The sequence below is a fragment of the Coregonus clupeaformis genome, chromosome 15 (assembly GCF_020615455.1).
Source record: "Coregonus clupeaformis isolate EN_2021a chromosome 15, ASM2061545v1, whole genome shotgun sequence".
NCBI lineage: Eukaryota > Metazoa > Chordata > Actinopteri > Salmoniformes > Salmonidae > Coregonus > Coregonus clupeaformis.
The window spans coordinates 22502241-22523118 of record NC_059206.1 but is presented as its reverse complement, the minus strand read 5'-3'; the positions used below and the strand labels follow the sequence as shown (position 1 = coordinate 22523118).

General features: G+C 40.5%; 2 protein-coding genes across 4 annotated transcripts; both read right to left on the bottom strand.

Moving 5' to 3' along the window:
• Positions 1-32: 32 nt before the first annotated feature.
• LOC121582777 (heterogeneous nuclear ribonucleoprotein D0) lies at positions 33-8481 on the bottom strand. 2 transcript variants are annotated; one of them, XM_041898874.2, is made up of 8 exons: positions 8195-8481; positions 6957-7125; positions 6683-6844; positions 6338-6469; positions 6012-6111; positions 5670-5846; positions 4829-4928; positions 33-825 (listed from the first exon to the last, which is right to left on the bottom strand). In XM_041898874.2, the coding sequence occupies exons 1-7, from the start codon at positions 8356-8358 to the stop codon at positions 4858-4860; spliced, it is 975 nt and encodes a 324-aa protein (XP_041754808.1). In that variant the 5' UTR covers positions 8359-8481; the 3' UTR covers positions 33-825; positions 4829-4857. The 2 variants fall into 2 exon arrangements, with proteins under 2 accessions (XP_041754808.1, XP_041754809.1); XM_041898875.2 differs by having other exon boundaries at positions 8057-8285.
• Positions 8482-9046: 565 nt separating this feature from the next.
• On the bottom strand, positions 9047-14020 carry LOC121582778 (heterogeneous nuclear ribonucleoprotein D-like). Of its 2 annotated transcripts, XR_006003402.2 has the most exons (9): positions 13767-14020; positions 13001-13169; positions 12662-12823; positions 12277-12408; positions 11976-12087; positions 11565-11726; positions 10663-10769; positions 10138-10241; positions 9047-9400 (listed from the first exon to the last, which is right to left on the bottom strand). XR_006003402.2 is itself a non-coding variant. In XM_041898877.2 (8 exons), the coding sequence occupies exons 1-7, from the start codon at positions 13853-13855 to the stop codon at positions 10699-10701; spliced, it is 897 nt and encodes a 298-aa protein (XP_041754811.1). In that variant the 5' UTR covers positions 13856-14019; the 3' UTR covers positions 9047-9400; positions 10663-10698. The 2 variants fall into 2 exon arrangements, 1 of the variants encoding a protein (XP_041754811.1); XM_041898877.2 differs by lacking the exon at positions 10138-10241 and having other exon boundaries at positions 13767-14019.
• Between the last annotated feature and the right edge of the window lie 6858 nt (positions 14021-20878).

Here is a 20878-nt window from a genome sequence, read left to right as displayed (position 1 = left end):
TACCACACTCAAAGTCGCTTAGGTCACTCGTTTAGCCCATTCTAACGTTCAATCGAACAGTAAACGAATGCCTCGATGAGTGTCTGCCTGCTTTATATAGCAAGCTACGACCACGTATCCATTGTCATGAACGGGTGGTGTACCTAATAAACTGGCCGGTGAGTGCACTGTCCAAGGGTAAAAGCATAATGTACCAAACAATTCACACTACTTCCTAATAAAAAATTAAAATCTATTTCAAATTCAATTCCAGATAAAAAATTTTTATTTTTTTCTGATACATTTCTGAATATTCTAGAATCCTGTATACATATAACCATGTCAAATATATATGAACAAAATGTTTACTTGTGATAACTACGATAAAGTATAGAGATTTCTTTAAGGGCCTCATTGTACTCTTGACTGCAATATAAATAATTAGTTTTCTGGCCCTGACCAAACCAATTTTATTTATCCAAGACAAATTTCCCCCTCGGGGCCAATTAAGTATATCCTAATTCAATTTGGGTTACAATAATGGTCATTTAGGACATAACAAAAAGCAACATAGAATATAATAGGGATATCACTGACCATAAGTGACTAATCAACTCTTAAATATAATTCTGTATATGTGTTTCACACAGTGTAAATCAACACAAGATGAATAGGAAACTTTTAAAAGCTTTGCAAGAAGAAACAACGAAATACAAAGCTGAAAATAAATTCAATATACGTAGATCAACTGACTGTCCTGTCTCAATCCATCCATAATACAGGAAATTCGTGACTGAAACCTGTCACCTCGCCTGCCAATGCTCCAATCTTCCATCGCCCCGTAGCCTGAAAAATACCAATAAGTCAAACTGTTAATGATGAAGGTTACTGCACACTAGTAGGGCTACAACTAAATGTCCCATGTCTTTACCATGTCCATTAAGAAAACACAATGAAATAGATAACAATACTTTTTACAATTAAGAATTAAAAAAACAAGTTAGTCCATAAGCTAGAAATCCTGAAGTGTGACATTGTAGAGGTCAAAGCCCAAATTCAAAACCAATAGGTGAAGCCTTCAATTGGTCAAAAAGATACACATAAAAAAAAACATTACATGCAAATTACCAGGAAATGTAGAGATATACTATATATATATGTGTAAAAGTATGTGGACACCCCTTCAAATTAGTGGATTCGGTTATTTCAGCCACACCCGTTGCTGACAGGTGTATAAAATCGAGCACCATGCAATCTCCATAGCCAAACATTGGCAGTAGAATGGCCTTACTGAAGAGCTCAGTGACTTTCAACGTGGTACCGTCATAGGATGCCACCTTTCCAACAAGTCAATTTGTCAAATTTCGACCCTGCTAGAGCTGCCCCGGTCAACTGTAAGTGCTGTTATTGTGAAGTGGAAACGTTTAGGAGCAACAATGGCTCAGCCGCGAAGTGGTAGGCCACACAAGCTCACAGAACAGGACCACCGAGTGCTGAAGCGCGTAGTGCGCAAAAATCATCTGTCCTTGGTTGCAACACTCACTACAGAGTTCCAAACTGCCTCTGGAAGCAACGTCAGCACAATAACTGTTTGTCAGGAGCTTCATGAAATGGGTTTCCATGGCCGAGAAGGCGCACACAAGCCTAAGATCACCATGCGCAATGCCAAGCGTCGGCTGGAGTGGTGGAAAGCTGAACGCTATTGGAATCTGGAGCAGTGGAAACGCGTTCTCTGGAGTGATGAATCACGCTTCACCATCTGGCAGACTGACGGACGAATCTGGGTTTGGCAGATGCCAGGAGAACGCTACCTGCCCGAATGCATAGTGCCAACTGTAAAGTTTGGTGTAGTAGGAATAATGGTCTGGGGCTGTTTTTCATGGTTCTACCTAGGCCCCTTAGTTCTAATGAAGGGAAATCTTAATGCTACAACATACAATTACATTCTAGACGATTCTGTGCTTCCAACTTTGTGGCAACAGTTTGGGGAAGGCCCATGACAATGCCCCCGTGCACAAAGCGAGATCCATACAGAAATGGTTTGTCGAGATCGGTATGGAAGATCTTGACTGGCCTGCACAGAGCCCTGACCTCAACCCCATCGAACACCTTTGGGATGAATTGGAATGCCGACTGCGAGCCAGGCCTAATTGCACAACATCAGTGCCAGACTTCACTGATGGTCTTGTGGCTGAATGGAAGCAAGTCCCCACAGCAATGTTAAATTTTTTATATTTATTTCACCAGGTAAGCCAGTTAAGAACAAGTTCTCATTTACAACTGCGACCTGGCCAATATAAAGCAAAGCAGTGCAATAAAAACAACAACACAGAGTTACATATGGGGTAAAACAAAACATAAAGTCAAAAATACAACACAAAATAGAAAATATATATACAGTGTGTGCAAATGTAGCAAGTTATGGAGGTAAGGCAATAAATAGGCCATAGTGCAAAATAATTACAATTAGTATTAACACTGGAATGATAGATGTGCAAGAGATGATGTGCAAATAGAGATACTGGGGTGCAAATGAGCAAAATAAATAACAATATGGGGATGAGGTAGTTGGGTGGGCTAATTTCAGATGGGCTGTGTACAGGTGCAGTGATCGGTAAGATGCTCTGACAACTGATGCTTAAAGTTAGTGAGGGAGTTAAGAGTCTCCAGCTTCAGAGATTTTTGCAGTTCGTTCCAGTCATTGGCAGCAGAGAACTGGAAGGAATGGCAGCCAAAGGAGGTGTTGGCTTTGGGGATGACCAGTGAGATATACCTGCTGGAGCGCATACTACGGGTGGGTGTTGCTATGGTGACCAATGACTAAGATAAGGCGGGGATTTGCCTAGCAGTGATTTATAGATGGCCTGGAGCCAGTGGGTTTGGCGACGAATATGTAGTGAGGACCAGCCAACAAGAGCATACAGGTCACAGTGGTGGGTAGTATATGGGGCTTTGGTGACAAAACGGATGGCACTGTGATAGACTACATCCAATTTGCTGAGTAGAGTGTTGGAGGCTATTTTGTAAATGACATCGCCGAAGTCAAGGATCGGTAGGATAGTCAGTTTTACGAGGACATGTTTGGCAGCATGAGTGAAGGAGGCTTTGTTGCAAAATAGGAAGCCGATTCTGGATTTAATTTTGGATTGGAGATGCTTAATATGAGTCTGGAAGGAGAGTTTACAGTCTAACCAGACACCTAGGTATTTGTAGTTGTCCACATAATCTAGGTCAGACCCGTCGAGAGTAGTGATTCTAGTCGGGTGGGCAGGTGCCAGCAGCGTTCGATTGAAGAACATGCATTTAGTTTTACTTGTGTTTAAGAGCAGTTGGAGGCTACGGAAGGAGTGTTGTATGGCATTGAAGCTCGTTTGGAGGTTTGTTAACACAGTGTCCAATGAAGGGCCAGATGCATACAAAATGGTGTCGTCTGCGTATAGGTGGATCTGAGAATCACCAGCAGCAAGAGCGACATCATTGATATACACAGAGAAAAGAGTCGGCCCAAGAATTGAACCCTGTGGCACCCCCATAGAGACTGCCATAGGTCCAGACAACAGGCCCTCCGATTTGACACATTGAACTCTATCTGAGAAGTAGTTGGTGAACCAGGCGAGGCAGTCATTTGAGAAACCAAGGCTATTTAGTCTGCCAATAAGAATGCAGTGGTTGACAGAGTCGAAAGCCTTGGCCAGGTCGATGAAGACGGCTGCACAGTACTGTCTATTATCGATCGTGGTTAGCAATGTTCCAACATCTAGTGGAAAGCCTTCCCAGAAGAGTGGAGGCTGTTATAGCAGTAAAAGGGGGACCAACTCCATATTGATGTCCATGATTTTAGAATGAGATGTTCGACGAGAAGGTGTCCACATACTTTTGGTAATGTAGTGTACTTTGATACTTCCTCAAAAGGTTAAAAATATAATTTTGTTAGAGGAATTAACAACGTTTAAAGGAGAAGCTTTCCCACCGCTGTCAGTAACACAAGCAAACAACTACAAAAGTAACGCACTTCTCCAACGCAGTGGGATCACCAAACCAGGTTTTAGCTCATGAACTACTGGCTATTACTGCTACAAGAGCTAAATAAAGAAAAGCAAGAATTAGAGGTATGATTAGGGATGATGAATATATTGAAAGACACTGGAAAGTCCAGGGAAAGCTGTGTCCTTTGAAAAGTAAATAGTTATTTTCTCAGTATCATGTTGTATTTTACCATTACTTGACGGGGGAGTAAAGGGCCTGTAAAAAATTGCATTAAAATGACATAAGTTGTATTTCAGTTTTACATTACAATTATTTTTTTTTAATCAAAATCAAGAAGAGGACAAAGCAGGACATTTTGTCCCACTTAGTTTTTGTTCACAATGTTGAGACAGGATGTTGGAAGACCATTCCAAATGGCAGCATTCGAGAGTGTACGCCTCCCGTACCTGGTCCGCAATGAGCGGGCCAGAGAGTACCGGGGAGGTCAGCTCATGGCCTGCAAGGAAGCTCCGCTGGCAGGTACAAACAAGGTATATGTCAGAGTTAGGAGACAACATTCTTATTTTCTCTCGCTTTCACTCTCTTTTTCCTTGTAAATCCGTAACTCTTGGTATCCATTTTACTGTTGTAGTACTTTACCCGTTAACTTTACACATACAAAATAGCTTATAAGAGGCAGCAAAAGGCCGGGTGTTAAAATAATTCAAAGACTGTAGCCTCTATGTTACCACTACTGTAAAGCACTTCAGGTGCTGTGAAAAACTATAAAGAGAAAAACATTATGCAGGTATATCATTATTATACAGAGAGGTAGATACATTGTACTTTATCTAGGATTGTTGTGGGTGACTTAGAAACAAACCTGTCTATGTCTGTGGAACGACTGTCACATCAATATGGCTTGTAATTGTTTTGGTGACCACCTCGTCTGGGGGACTTCCCATAACCACCCTGCTGGTCTGCTGATCAGACACAAACACACAGAAAAAAAACAATTACTTTGGTATACGATAGTTATAACTCTTAGATAAGATGGTTTGAAGATAGTAGTACATCTTCAAAATCAAAGATTTTCCATGTACGTCGCTTTGGATAAAAGTGTCTGCTAAATGGCATATTATTATTATTATTATTAAATATTTCATTTGTTGTGTTGAATATTTAGTAATTTAGGAAACGGAAAACAATCAATAAAGGCAATACGTTTTTAACAATATTGTTGGTTTTAATGGTTTTAATGTCATTATTTTTATATTTATGTACAGCACGTAGGAATTTCAGTCAAATACAAAAATATAAGCCATACAATAACTGAATACAAAACAAAACAAATTATACACATATACACATTATTTACATGCATTTTTACAAGGAGCACACCTAAGTTGAAAAATGTAGGAGCACACAAAGAAATTTAGGAGCACAATGAAAAATATTTGAGGTGACAAGCCATTTTCTTTGAGGTAATGGTGCCAGCATGACGGTCATGAATCTGCGCTCAGTGTATTCTCCATGGCACAACTCACTGCAACAATTATAATCTGGGTGTGTTTTTTCTGGGCGCACGGGTGCTCCTAAATTTAAATTCCAGGTCGCACAGCAAAATGTTTAGGAGCATATGCGAGTAATATGGTCGTACTGTAGAGCCATAGTGAATGTACATTGTTTCGTTAAAGTGTGCTTTCATCAAAAAGATTACATACTGCTGTAGTCACCATATCCACCGTAATAGTTGTTGTAACCAAAGTTGTCATAGCCACCGTAGTATCCATAGCCTTGGTTGTTGTAGCCATAATTGCCGTAGTTATTGCTGTAGTTGTTTCCGTAACCTTGGTTCCAGTAGTTGGCATAACCCTGGTTCCAACAATTCTGATTGGGTCCTAAAATACACCAGATTGCCCATTTGGTATTATTTAATTGACCACAAAAACATGATTGAACAATTAACAACATCATACATATTATTACTCAAACGTAATACAGTACTACTTACTATATGAAAAATATTGGTACAGGAAATTACCATTTCTATCCAGCAAACTTACCCCCTCTGCCTCGAGGCCTGGAGGAGTATCCCCCTCTGCCTCCTCCTCCCCAGTGCTGCTGCTGGTACTGCTCCTTGGACATGGCCACCTTTATCTCACACTGAAGACAGGAACAAAGAATGGCCATAACCATGCTTTAAAGCTGCAACTCTGACTGACATAACATTGCAGTGCATTCTAATTAATGACACTAATGAAATAGATCACCAACTGGTCCTGGCAAGGAAATGCAATCTGAAAAACATATAATGAATGCAAAGGCAAAATGTTTTTGAACTACCAAACATATTCTGTGGGAAGTATTGGCAAGGGAGGCCATGATGTACCTTGCTTAATCCTATATTGTGGTACTTTTTCTCCATGATCATCTTCACTCGCTCCTCCTCTTTGAAGGTGATGAAGCAGAAGCCTCGTCTCTTGTTGGTTTTGGTTTCCATGGGGAGCTCAATGGACTCCACCTGTTCACAGAAAGAATTCAGAAATAGAATAATCAATTATTCAACAAGGTTTTCATGTTTTGTCGACTTGCACACACAGGCTGTGAGAAAACAAACAGCTCGTTCAGATAATTACTTTGGACTGATCTGATTCAATCATTCAGAATGGCACCCAGACGGCAAACCCTCTAAAGAACATCTGACAATGTAAAATTAAAGTCTACTGTAGCCTACCTCTCCAAAGGTACCAAAGTATTCTCTGATCTTCTCCTCGGGGGTGTCTGGAGAAAGACCTCCCACAAAGACCTTCCTGATGGGCTCCTTGTTCTTCATGGCCTTGGCCTTCTTAGGGTCGATCACCTTCCCATTCAGCTTGTGGTTCTTCTGTAAGACCACCTATCAGAGACAAGCCACAGAAAAAATATATAATAAAGAAACTGATTGGGCAGAAAAGATTCACATCCCATTGCTGCCATGCCATATTCACAACATATACTATCAGGAATACCTTATCAACGCTGTCAGCTGCTTTAAACAGGACAAAGCCAAACCCCCGGGACCGGCCTGTTGTGGGGTCAAGTTTCAGGGTGCAGTCTACCACCTCCCCAAACTTGGAGAAGTAATCCTTCAAATCCATCTTTGTTGTGTCCCAGCTCAGACCACCAACAAACATTTTCCTGCATTTAAAGACAGTGCAGATACAGACATTTTAAATTCTGCATACCAATTCACAACACAAGGATTCTGTCTGTGTTCCAATTCCCTTTCTCATCTGCTTTCCTTTCACCCATCAGTGGGAAAGAAGGAAAGGAAGAAAGGAGTTGAAGCCATTACATTAGAGAGGGAACACAGCCAAAGTCTTGGTTTAGGGTCAATGTTATCAATAGAGCTATGATTATGATAATTAGCAAGAGCATCATTGGATAATGCTGTACAGCAGCTTTTACAAGATGTAAAGGATTTTTTAAATGTGATTTATTAGGATCCGCATTAGCCGACGCCAATGGTGACAGCTAGTCTTACTGGGGTCCAACACAATGAAAAAGACATTACAGACTAAATACTTTACAATTGACATACATTTAAAAACATTAACTTGTAGTGTGTGTGTGTGTGTGTATATCTATCAGTTACACATACATGTCAGTACATACACACAAGTAGATCACATGGGGGAGCATGAGGTGTTGCTTTATTTGTTTTTTAAAAGCAGGTTTGCTGCCATGCACTCATGGCTCTGTATAATACTGTACGTTTCCTTGAATTTGTTCTGGACCTGGGGACTGTGAAAAGACCCCTGGTGGCATGTCTGGTGGGGTAAGTGTTTGTGTAAGTGCTGTGTGTAAGTTGACTATGCAAACAATTTAGAATTTTCAACACAATGTTTCTATTCTCGTTTATTATGTGGTGATTGATGTATCATTTCTCCATCAATGTCTCACATACACAACTCTAAATCTAGCAAGCATCATCGCCTGAGAGCTGAAGGATGTGACAGCCACAACAGTTGCACAACAACAGTGACCTGATCTACCCTAAGGTACCATCCATCCATCCTCATTTCTGAGACATTTAGCTAGCTAGGTACTGGCATTCAACAAGTTATACCTCATAGAAGTTACCCAACGATGCGAGGAAATGTCAAAATTATGAAACAAAATAGCTACTTGTCCCTTCTTCAACGCTGAGCTAACTAGCCATATCGGGAACATGAGTTATCGAACGTTTGCTAGCGGTCACAGTCACCCCTCATCCTCTTCGTTTTTGCTGCCATCAATCTTTGAGCCCTCGGATTCTCCTGCCTGATCTCCCTCTGCAGCCGTCGGTATCTGCTCCTCGCTGCTAACCTCTCCGTACTCCTTCATTTTCACCACAGTTGGATCTTCGCCGGTTTCAAGGCCCTCGGACATGTTGTTGGTGTTGCACAAATAGCTAGTTGATCAGCTGCTATCGATGTTGCGTGGTAGCGATCGTGTTGCTGTCTCGTCGGTCTGAATTGCTTTCGAATTGGAAATCGTTCAATTTTTCCCCAGGTTAGTATCTTGCTAAAGACCAGACACAAAACAAAAATTAGGCACCACGGATGACCAATCCTTCTGGTTTCGCTGACTATTACCGACTACTACGTTCTCTAGTATATTTTGCGAGAGACCGGCAGTTGACAGCTTGCTAGCCAGCTAGCTACGTAAACATAAATGGCGTCAATAATAAAATGGTGCGACTAGCAAATGTTTCTAGACCTCTATGAAAATCAAATAGCACAAATTTATGCTATGAAACGTATTGCACTGCAGTCTTATAACAGTTTGGTTTGGATGAGAGGAGTTGTCATCCAACTGACTCAGTTAGACAGGTTCCATACACTGATGTCTAAACTATGATATCCTAGAAAAATAAGGCAGGGTTTATTCTCATGATAAACAAACTCAGTACATTAATGTTGTGTGAATCAAATTATTATTTCAAGTGTAATGATTATTGCACCTAGACTGAAGTTGTACCTACAGGCCTAATGTTCAAGTTAAAGACTAGAGCAGCAGCTATGGTTTGGTGTTATGAAATGCAGAACAGAATATCAAGTACAAAGTCAAGCACATCTCAGTTTTGTACCCTCTTTAATACCTTTATCCAAAACACTGCAGAAAAATCCAAGTTTAAAACAAAAACAGGCCAAGTTAAATCAAGGTAAAAAGAACACATTAAATCACAAAGAAACCTAGACCTACAACCTCAGCAGAGTACAAGATGAAGGGAAGAGTGGAAACAGGAACCAAAAACCGGCAACCTCGCTATTTACAAGAAGCGCTGCATGTTTTCATGACAGCTTCATCTCAGGAATTGGAGTCTGGTGTTTAAAACATGAGCTGATCTGAGGACAGGATAGGATTCATCCCCCAAAGCTGCCACCTCGGTACAAGGTCATTCTCCAGTCCTCCAGCCAGCCCAGCCCATCTGCAAACAAGGACACAACACAGTAGGTGTTACCAACTCTGGAGCTCTGTAGGACACAGTGAACCTTGCACGTCCATGTTTCACTGTTTAACGTCTGCTTGTGCTGTCAACTTTAAACTATTACGTTTGTTTCTCTCCATTCCGTTTTAAAGATCATATGTAGAACTCGCAGCTTCACCAAGGTTCTGTAGCCTGTCCTATAACAGCTCACCAGCCAGCAAAAGCTTCAGCTCCGATGAATTGGTGGGTCAATTTCACCATTAAGGAGCAAGCCCAAACGTGACCATATCTAAACTATAAGGTAAAACATTTGGTGGAAGTTTCAAGTCAGCTACACAAATAGCTCAAATATTACATTTTGAGTTTTCAGCTTTTTATGGCATCATAAAGCTGGTTTACATATGATCTTTAACACCTAAGTTTAAAAAAAAGTGTGTTTATCAAGTGAAGTTCTCTAAGGGCTATAAAGAAAAAGCAAGCATTGAATTTAAGAAAGGGGTTCATTATAGAAAAACCACTGAAGCTCCAGAACTGAAACACAAGACCACTAAAATTAAGACAATACACAAATACAAGTCAAGGTACATTTTTACACTGTTTCATATTAATATCCTGTAAAAAATCAATTTGACAAATCGTTAAAGCAAACACTTTTAAAACTGAAAGAGATTAATTTGTCCTTTTCTTATGTTTCTTTTTGTTTATCGCTGGTTACAGGAAGTGTGAAGAGACCATACCGCAGGACAGCGTTTTCTTGTGCATGCCGTGCTCTCTGCCCGCTATGTGCGACGCCCAGAGATTGTCGTGGTCAGGCGACACACGGCCTGCAATGAAGTCCCCGCTGGCAGGTACAAACAAGGTACAACATCAGAGTTAGGAAAAGAAAAGGAAAACTTAGGATAGGTCCTTACTCTGTACCCTTAGCAGTACTTTACCTGTTAACAATGCTATCAAGTCTCTTTATGTTATTTCCTTATGAACACCTGTTAAAAAGCAAGGGAAAAAAGGACAATCTACAGAAAAACACTTACGTTTATTCTGGAGAGCTTAGTAAGAAAGGCAAACCTCTACACAAGCATTTTTGCAATTAAAGATCTGTAGACATGACTCTTTAGATGTATCTGTCAGAATGGGGTGGTGCATGGTAATGGTAACCACTTGCTTTCTCTCTTGATAGGTTTTAGAGAAATTGTTTAGTGTCTATTGATCTTTAAGGTTTTTTTTAGGTCAAGCCTAAGGTGACGGTGGGAGTGTGGTCTTACCAGAAGTCTAAGCAGGTCTTGTTGGATCACATCAGCTCAGTAAGGCTGGTAGTTGTTCTGGTGGGTTGTGACCTCTCGAGAGGCCTTCCCATAGCTGCTCTGCTGGCCTATGGGAAGGTCAAGGGTTAGAGGTCAGGAAGATTGAGTGTCACAGGATAACTTCACAGAAACAAAACAGTTGCAGAAGGAAATCCTATCAAGGTGTTATCAATTGAGTTCAGTTGACATGGGAGTCCAGGTGCATGTGAGTTTAAATTCACTTTCCTTTATAGGGTAAATGGCAGCAAGAAATCACAAATAATCAGTAGGATGTAGTCTGCAGTGTTTGTGTACCTAATTGTTATTTTTGCTTGTTACTGTATCAGTACTGAGATGCACAATCATGTGTCAAGATTGGGCAGCTGGTAGCATAGCGGTTTGCGCATTAGGCCAGTAACCGAAAGGTCGCGCAGGCAAGGTAAAAAATCTGTTGATACCATACTACTATGGCTGACCCTGTACATTTCACTGCACATATTTGGTGTATGTGACAATAAAAAAATTGTGTGTTTTACTCTATATACCCAGGAATTTAACTACAAGTACTCTAAGAAGTGTGTGCCATACAAATGTAATCTTATAGAACTGTACATGGGCTCAATGATCATCAATGTTGCAAGTGTTCCCTATAACATAACGAAGTGCACTGCCTGGATATGGAGGACCCCTCACAAACATGTACCAGAGCAAAGAGACCCAAGGCAGGCAGCATTACAGACATCTGTTTTATTTTTCCAGAGCTATTGAGTACATACAAGGGAGACATTTTTCCACCTGTTGTCTTAGCTATAAGTACAAGAGTTGTTGCTGGGGGCTGAAAGGCACTGCTTGTTTCGATAGTTGGCATCAATAGTGTAGCTTACCATTGTAGTCGTCGTATCCCTGTCCATAACCATAACTATTATAGTTATAGCCAGAGTAGTCATAGCCTGTGTAGCCATTGTATCCTTGGTTGTATCCGTTGCCGTAGCTACCATAGTTCTGGCCGTAGTAGCCGTTGTAACCCTCGTTGTAGTTACTCTGACCTGCAGAGACAATGGAGAGGTTCAGTGTGACTGTAGTCTGTATTGTAGTTTCAAAGACATTTGTATGTCTTCATTTTCTTTTCAATATACTGCAATGCATGCCCTGTTCTGTCATCAGCACTGTCATTGTTGCATGTGTCAAATGCCACACAACAAATTCCCTTGTGGAAGAATAAAGTTGACTGATTTTAAATGTATTCTTCTGATGTGCATTCTTCAGTGCCATAGGCTAGATGTAGCTGCACATACCTCCTCGTCCCCGGCCCCTGTATCCTCCGCCTCCTCCGTAGCCCCCCCTCTCTCCTCTGTGTTGTTGCTGCTGTCTGTACACTTCTTTGGGCTGGGCCACTTTGATTTCACACTGCAGAGAAAACACACCATGAACCAAAACACTTCTGAAAAAGTACCTACAGTCGCATGTTATTTGACTGCAAACATAATTCTTCAAAATCACTAAACTAAGTTGGTTAAATAGCATAGAAAGAATAGCTTTGCCTATCAGCGCAAGATGTGTAACAGGGTTCACTGTGAATAAGCGGATTCAAGCTACCTTTCCGCCCCCAACTTGGTGGTATCTGCACTCCAACAGCTTCTGGACAGGGATCTCCTCACAGTAGGTCACGAAACAGAACCCGCGTCGCTCATTGGTTTTGGTGTCCATGGGAAGCTCGACGCTGTCAATCTGGAAACGACACAAGAGTCTCTCTCAGTTAGCTGCTATGAAGACAGTAATCATAACGTTTGGCAAATCTCCCAGTCTTTGTACCATGTGAAGAGGATAGATTATCATACAATAATATCAGCTCTAGCTCCATTGCACCAACATTCACTCAGTGGACATACAGTTTCCTAAAAGCACGGGTCTACCATATCTAAAACCTTAAAATAAAACATGAATACATTGACAGTACAAGCATTCGCTCACTTCAACTTACATCTCCAAAAGCACCAAAGTATTCCCTGATCTCCTCCTCCGGGGTGTCTGGGCTGAGGCCTCCAACAAACACCTTCTTGGGCGGCTCCTTCCCCTTCATGGCTTTGGCCCTCTTTGGGTCGATCAGCTTCCCGTCCAGCTTGTGCTCCTTCAGCTCCAAAACCTGCACACAGGACAAAGTGTCAGTGAAACAGGGTGTGAGTGTGATTGTTCAAGAGAAGTGAGTGGATGCCATCTATGTATGTCTTCAAACCTATCTAGTTATTTCACATCTGCAGAATTAAGAAAACAATACAAGCAGAGGCATCATGCCCTGTCCTCAGTCTGTTCTAGCGCCTACCCTGTCTACACTCTCTGCGTCTTTGAAGAGGACAAAGCCGAAGCCCCGGGACCGGCCCGTCATCAGGTCTGTTTTGATGGTGCAGTCTAGAACCTCTCCAAACTTCGAAAGGTAATCCATGAGGTCCGTTTTGCTGGTGTCCCAACTGAGCCCTCCGATGAACATCTTGCTGTGAATGGAGAATCAAGGAGACTAATACAGTCGATATCAGACAGTCATATAACTACATTCTTGCTGTTACTGACACTGATATTTCAGTCTAAAATAATCTTGAAGTTACCTCCCTATCAAGCTGAGTCACTAACTGAATCGAACTTCGTCACACTTCTGATTCTAGTTTCGGTGGCCACTGCGTATGCTCAGGACAGGTTTTTCTGTCAGGATTCTAAACCAGCAGTAACTTAGTGTATGAGGAAAAAAGTGGCAATAACCAACAAGCCCATGAACACTACACCAATGACAATGATAATAGAAATTAAGGCTTTTCAAAAGTTATAAATATCGCGGTGACAACTTAAGTTAGTCCAGTTAACGTCAGCCAACTTGGCCTGACATGACAGCGACGCGCTGGTTAGATAATGTCAGATAGTTAGCTAGCCATGCACGATCACAACAGGGTCTAGTTAGCTAGCAAACTTTGGCTTGTTACCACTCCAATAACGTAAACTACTTGTCTCCAGCGGGCAAAATAACAGTAGCTAGTTACGCTTAAAAGTTAGTTAGCTACTGTTGTACTTAACTAGCTAACGTTACGTTAGTCGCTTACCCGTCATCCTGCTGGTTTTTACTTGCGTTTATCTTGGAGCCCTCTGGAAACTCGTCTGTGCTGAAGTCAACTTGGCCTTCGGTTTCCATTTTTGCACTTCAGGCGGTTGTTAGCTGTAAATATAAATTTGTATTTAGGGCTGATTGCTAGCTACTATTTGGGACGAATTCAGTCGCGATTGCTATGTAAAATGGCTGACATCAAGGGCGGCCAGGGTGGCGGAGAGTGACGCAGATGATGTGGTTTGTTTGCGGGGGCTCATGCCTCATTCACATGCTAGTCGGAACTCGGACATTTCTGACTTGGTGTTTCGTTGAACGTGGCACGTGTATAACTACAACCAGTTAGCAAGTCGGAAATACAGAGTGTCCGACTAGTACATGAACGCGGCATCAGTGTGTCATCACTAGTTACCACAGCCCCAACGTCATAATTATGGCTAAACCCCGCCCATTTCTACAATTTATCTTCTTAAAATCTTATTTTAAACCTAACCTTAACCACACTGCTAACATTAGGCCTAACCCTAACCTTAAATTAAGAACAAAAAGCTATTTTTGTTTTCATTAATTTTTACGATATAGTCAATGTTTGACTTTGTGGGTGTGGTAACTAGTCACTCATGTTTAAAAAATAAAATAATAATAATAATAATAATAATAATAATGAAAGAAAATAGTGTGGGAGATTAACAAATGAGGAGATTAACAAATTAACAACAGACTTTCAGCATGCTTATAGAGAAGGTCACTCAACATATACTCCACTGACACAAATGACTGATGATTGGTTGAAAGAAATGCATAGTAAGAAGATTGTGGGAGCTGTACTTTTAGATTTCAGTGCAGCCTTTGATATTATTGACCATTTGTTGAGAAAACGTATGTGTTATGGCTTTTCAACCTCTGCCATATCGTGGATTCATAGCTATCTATCTAATAGAACTCAGAGGGTTTTCTTTAATGGAAGCTTCTCTAATGTCAAACATGTAAAGTGGGGTGTAACACAGGGCAGCTCTTTAGGCCCTCTACTCTTTTCTATTTTTACCAATGACCTGCCACTGGCATTAAACAAAGCATGTGTGTCCATGTATGCTGATGATTCAACCATATACACATCTGCAACCCCAGCTAATGAAGTCACTGAAACCCTTAAGAAAGAGTTGCAGTCTGTTTTGGAATGGGTGGCCAGTAATAAACTGGTCCTGAACATCTCTAAAACTAAGAGCATTGTATTTGGTACAAATTATTCCCTAAGTTCTAGACCTCAGCTGAATCTGGTAATGAATGGTATGGCTGTTGAACAAGTTGAGGAGACTAAATTACTTGGTGTTACCTTAGATTGTAAACAGTCAACTCATGGTCAAAACATATAGATTCAATGGTTGTAAAGATGGGGAGAGGTCTGTCCGTAATAAAGAGATGCTCTGCTTTTTTGATACCACACCCCACAAAGCAAGTCCTGCAGGCTCTAGTTCTATCTGATCTTGATTATTGTCCAGTCATATGGTGAAGTGCTGCAAAGAAAGATCTAGTTAAGCTGCAGCTGGCACGGAGGGCACATCTTGCTCTTCATTGTAATCAGAGGGCTAATATTAATACTATGCATGCCAGTCTCTCTTGGCTAAGGGTTGAGGAAGGACTGACTGCGTCACTTCTTGTTTTTATTAGAAACATTAATGTGTTGGAAATTCCTAATTGTTTGCATATTAGACTTACACACACACTTACCCCACCAGACATGCCACCAGGGGTCTTTTCACAGTCCCCAGGTCCAGAACAAATTCAAGGAAACATACAGTATTATACAGAGTCATGAGTGCAGGGAACTCCCTTCTATCTTCTATAGCACAAGTGAACAGCAAACCTGGTTTCAAAAAACTAATAAAGCAACACCTCACGGCACAACGGCTCTCCCCTATGTGACCTACTTGTTGTGTATATGTACTGACATGTTTGTGTAACTGATAGATGCACACACACACTACATGTTAATGTTTTTAAATGTATGTAAATTGTAAAGTATTTTGTCTGTAATGTATTTTTCGTTATATGTCAGACCCCAGTAAGACTAGTTGTCTCCATTGGCGTCGGCTAATGGGGATCCTAATAAATCCCCAAAAAACTGCTTATCCAATAGAAATCCCCACTCACACTTGTAGGCAACGTCATGGCGACGTTTGCTTGCTAAACTCATGCGTAGAAACACGTCATCGGGTCTAACGGTCGTCTAGCGCCAAATTGCGCATGTGAAAGCTGTCAAATCAAAGGTACTCCTTCGTTATAAAGTTGTTTTTGACGAAAATGAAAACGTGTCAGTTTGTCACTTTCACGAGGTTGTTGGAGTAATAACATGTGCAACTACTTAAGACATTAGCTCGAATCTAGGTTGTGCCTTTAGATTTCGAAAAAATGTACAACTAAGGACGTTTCACTTCCCTCATTGACTTCTCAAACCCCAAACTCCAGCCTGGTCTGTTTTACAAGCGTTCCCGGAAGTCTCGCGAGGTTGTGCCTATGGGTTTAGAAACTGTGATACCAAAGATGCTGAAGCACTGTAGCTAAATTTTTTGTGATCTCTTCAAAAAATTCTGGCCTCATAATTAATTACGCCAGAGCAGATAATCTCTTGATATGGTTAATTATGCACTGCTTCACACATTTTGGCTTGGCTGGTTTGGAAAAGAACGCATTCTACAATATGTGGACTGGGGATGGGACATTCGACTGCGCAATGCCCCATGTCTGTCCCACACCCACAAAAAAATTCGTTAAATCACCTGTGTGAAAATAGCGGTTTGCCTTCCAAATAAAAGTCCCCAGTTGAAAGAGATTCAAACATACAAATAGTGGAATGATGCCATATTTGGACTAGATAATGCTAAACAAGGTCGGAATGGACTAGATAATGGTAAACAAAAGACAATAATGAGTTAATTTGAGACAAAACAAAGTACAAATAAGTTGAATTCGCATTGTGGATGTATTAGACTTTAGAATTGCATTGGGGGCATATTTATATGCACTGTACAGCATAACGCCCTAACCTATGGATTCTGCATCCATGAAATGGGGTATCAGCCTACTCAGTGACACTCACAGAACACATCTGTGTAGAGTTTACACAAATATTAGCATTTTAGCTCTTATTGCAGGACTTTGACTGTGGTAAATCACCTTTCAAGTCAGTCTATTGTGTGTATTGGACCTTCATGTTGCACTGCGCAGCCTGACCTATGGATGTTGCACCCAGGAAATGGGGTATCAGCTTACTCAGTGACACTCACAGAACACAACTGTGTAGAGTTTACACAAATATTAGCCTCTTAGCTCTTATTGCAGGACTGTGGGAAATCACCTTTCCAGACAGTCTATAATGTGTGTCATTGAGTAGGCTGATACCCCATTTCATGGGTACACAATCCATAGGTTAGGCTGTATAGTGCATATATGCCCCCAATGCAGTTCTAAAGTCTAACACATCCACAGTGCGATTTCAACTGATTTGTTTTGTGTCAAATTAACTAATTAGTGTATTTTGTTGAATTGATACAACAACGTTCCACCTTTTTTAGCATTATCTAGTGCAAATATGACATGATTTCACTATTTGTATTGTAGTGTCTGTTGTCCGTGGCTATTGCTGTCAACAAGGAGTCCGCTTAGGCTGCACCGTGTTTTAGAGGCTTTTATTAATATCACACGGTTACAGCATAAGTGACAGATGTCATGACATCCGGAGAGCGACGCCTCAGAATGGCCGCTCTGCCCTCTCCTTCGTTTTTCCCCCAGTATATATAATCTCCCCAAGATGTGGGTGGCTCCCTCTACTGTCCAATCCCCTGTCTACAACACACTTCCTGTCTGTTGTATGTGGCGTTACACTAAAACATTCCCTCTTCATACTAAAATCAACATTCTTTCAGTTCCACTTAAAAACATTTAACAAAGGCATAATCCCAATACACAACATTTCCCCCCTTCGAGACTAAACAGTCTCGAAAACAAACAGAATAGGATTATGACAAGTAACAATTTATCTTATTGAGTATCTTTAACATTAAACCAAAAACATTCTTCTCTAGAGTGTAAATACCTTTCTATGAAATATGAATAACTGTTTATGAAGTGTGAATACATTACTATGAAATATGAACAAATCTTTATGGAGTGTAAGAGCGAAAAACTGTCCGGCAACCTTCGTTCCAAATCCATCCATCAATCAAGACAGTAAAATTCTCTCACGGTCCCTCTGCCCCAGGCAACCACCATGGTACTCCAAATAAACTCATAAACCATGTAAATGCATTTGAAACTATGATGCAATTAAATACACATGTAAGCCCCTGCAAACAAAATCCTATCCAAAAAATATCCACTCTAAGGCTGGTCAACCCATTGGACCCTACAGTGGACCTCTCCCTGCCTAGACTCCCTGTCCCTAAACATCACCGAAATAAACAAAAACATCTAAGATCCTCACATGTATTCAATAACATCAAATATCCTTCTACAAAAATTAATCCCTAAGGCTATGACACAAATTATGTATTACACATGTCTATATTTCATTGCAGACACTGGAATGTAGTCCACTACACTTCATCTCCCCGTAGTCTCCTCTTCCAATGGACTGTTGATGATGGAATCGGAATCTTTCCACCCCTCCTTGTTTTATCTCCTCCAGTCATTGTCCTTTCATATTGTCCTTGTTTGAGTATTTCAATCTCCACATGTCCCCCAAATGCTTCTGGAAGAAAAGAAAAAACCAAACAGTATCTTTTGCAAAACAACACTTTCAAATTAAACATCAATATCAACTAAGAATATAAAAATGATATATAAATGATGTATGAATCACATTAATGATAGGATAATTATTCATTCATACACTTCCCCCCTTTGATTCATAAAATCATACCAAAATCACCCTAATATTGAAAAAAAAAATTGAAAAATGATCAAATAATCAAAAAGGATATTTATCCATCCAGTTCTACTTGTCCATCTTCATCCAGATCAGGAACAGTCAACACCGGCATCTGAGTGTTGTCTCCAGGCATCACTCTCCAACCTATCTCAATCTCATAGCTTTCTTAAAGGTCAGTAACAAATTACAAACATCACACACAGTGTTATCAAAGCTGAAACTAAAATCTGAACCATCACTGCCCCTACTGGGCCTAATTGATCTTGCAACCAAGACTTCGCTGACCATCCAGCTCCCTCAGATCTCCCAAATGCATCCCTTATATTCTTCAATGCATATATAACCCTAGTGATAATATCTGAACTATCTGGACTCAAAGTATACCTAATATTATCAATATGATCTTCCCAAATGTTACACCATACCATGGAAAAAGTCCCCCCTTCTCCCTTAGCTTTATCCTTCAATGATAGGCTTGAAGACTATGACATGTCTCCATGTCTTTTTCATCCTATTTCCAACCCTAGATTTATCTGTGTCCGGTGGTACCCCTCTTTTAATGGTAAAAACCTCATATGGAGGCTTCAACGTTGACATGTAACAACCTCCTATCCATCCATAGGGTAAGAATATATATGCTTTATCACCACAAACCCTCAAAATATCTCTAAAATTTCCCATAGTCACATTGTCAGGCAAAAGCTAATCTTTTAACCCTCAAAGTCCTGCTCTTCTTACTACCTGGTACATAAAAAGTAACATATTTCTCATTACTACCCTTAAGGTCATGCATACCCAAAGTTATCATATAACATCACAATCTGATATTCCCATGAACATACCCCTTACATCATATGTTTTATTAGAACAAACAACTTTTAGCCCTCACTGGTTTCACCTCAAATGCTTCAGGGCTCGCTGTTACCCGATTTTACTTCCCATCTAACAAATGCACACAAGTTAATTCACTTAACCCAATAACACCTAACCCTAGGCTCAAACAAATGTTTTGACAATGACATTATTTTATCGGTTACTGATTGTTGCTGATACCACAGTCATGACAAAGCATAAGATTGACACATACTTGATAGAGGTCGAGCGACCGTCTCTAACATGTTTGTTGCTGGAATTCTCAACAGACATGGACCCTCAAGATTCCTCCCTGATCTTACAGAATGAGTTAACCGCTGGAACCAAAGATTCCTACCTGGCCATCTATCTCTAATTTTCACAACAGAAGAATCAAACTACATGCATTTAGTTTCTCTCTTCCCTAACGAGCGGTACTGATCAGATACCTCTCCTTGTCTGTCATTAAAATCAAAGACCTCATCCTGTACCTCCATGATGAATCTATATTCTCTCCACTACTATCTGTTCTCCTATTTTAACCCTATTCGTACTATCATTGACAGCACTCTCCATCCGTAACATAAACCCCTTTAATTTCAGAAAAGTTGTTGTCGGTGTCATACTTCCTACATTTGCTATTGCCATCGTATCATTAATCCCTTTCCACAGTTACCATTAAAGTAGTTGATTTAGTTGATGTATCAACACTCTTAACTATTTCTAGTGCGAAAGTTACCGATATCCTCTGTGTATTATCTACTGTTGGAGTGACTACTGTAATCTACTCCTCCTGAACTCCTTTGGTGACTGTGAAACTTCAACAGATTTCAAATCTTCCATCATAAGCGTTACTTTATGAATTACATGGCCTTTTAACCAATAATTCTTAACCGGAACAAATTCTAATGCTTGCACTAGATAAGTATACTTCTTCTCCATAATTATCTCTCCATGTGGGAGGAACGTCCCCATCCTAACCCTAATAAGTATTTTTCCTCTAAAATTGGTGCTGAAGCCATTGGCTCCCTTATAATCAAATGCGATATATTTATGGCTTTAATAACTATCCATGTTGAAAGAGTTAAATTGCTTCTCACTGTTGTTATAATAGACTGAAGTGTTAATGTCCTTAGTTACTTCATCCATTTTCCCCAAAGATTTGAACTCTTTGCTTGTACTTCCATCTATCACCACTAGTGTCAAATGACGTAAATGTAACTTACATTCACTCTCTCTCCCTACTCGAAACCCTAACTTTCAAACTTTTGATTATAAAAATACACCTACAATTACCTTGATCTTCCTACTCTAAAGTGTCCTTCACCACT

What these genes read in the sequence shown, in the direction of transcription:
- LOC121582777 (XM_041898874.2), bottom strand. Translation starts at nt 8,358, where the DNA reads ATGTCCGAGGGCCTTGAAACCGGCGAAGATCCAACTGTGGTGAAAATG. An exon ending in AAAAACGAAGAGGATGAGGG is followed by an intron (nt 7,126 to 8,194) that starts GTGACTGTGACC and finishes CTTTAAATGCAG; the next exon opens with GAAAATGTTTGTTGGTGGTC. An exon ending in CAGCTGACAGCGTTGATAAG is followed by an intron (nt 6,845 to 6,956) that starts GTATTCCTGATA and finishes TGTCTCTGATAG; the next exon opens with GTGGTCTTACAGAAGAACCA.
- LOC121582778 (XM_041898877.2), bottom strand. Translation starts at nt 13,855, where the DNA reads ATGGAAACCGAAGGCCAAGTTGACTTCAGCACAGACGAGTTTCCAGAG. An exon ending in ACGCAGAGAGTGTAGACAGG is followed by an intron (nt 12,824 to 13,000) that starts GTAGGCGCTAGA and finishes TCCTGTGTGCAG; the next exon opens with GTTTTGGAGCTGAAGGAGCA. An exon ending in ACTTTGGTGCTTTTGGAGAT is followed by an intron (nt 12,409 to 12,661) that starts GTAAGTTGAAGT and finishes TGTCGTTTCCAG; the next exon opens with ATTGACAGCGTCGAGCTTCC.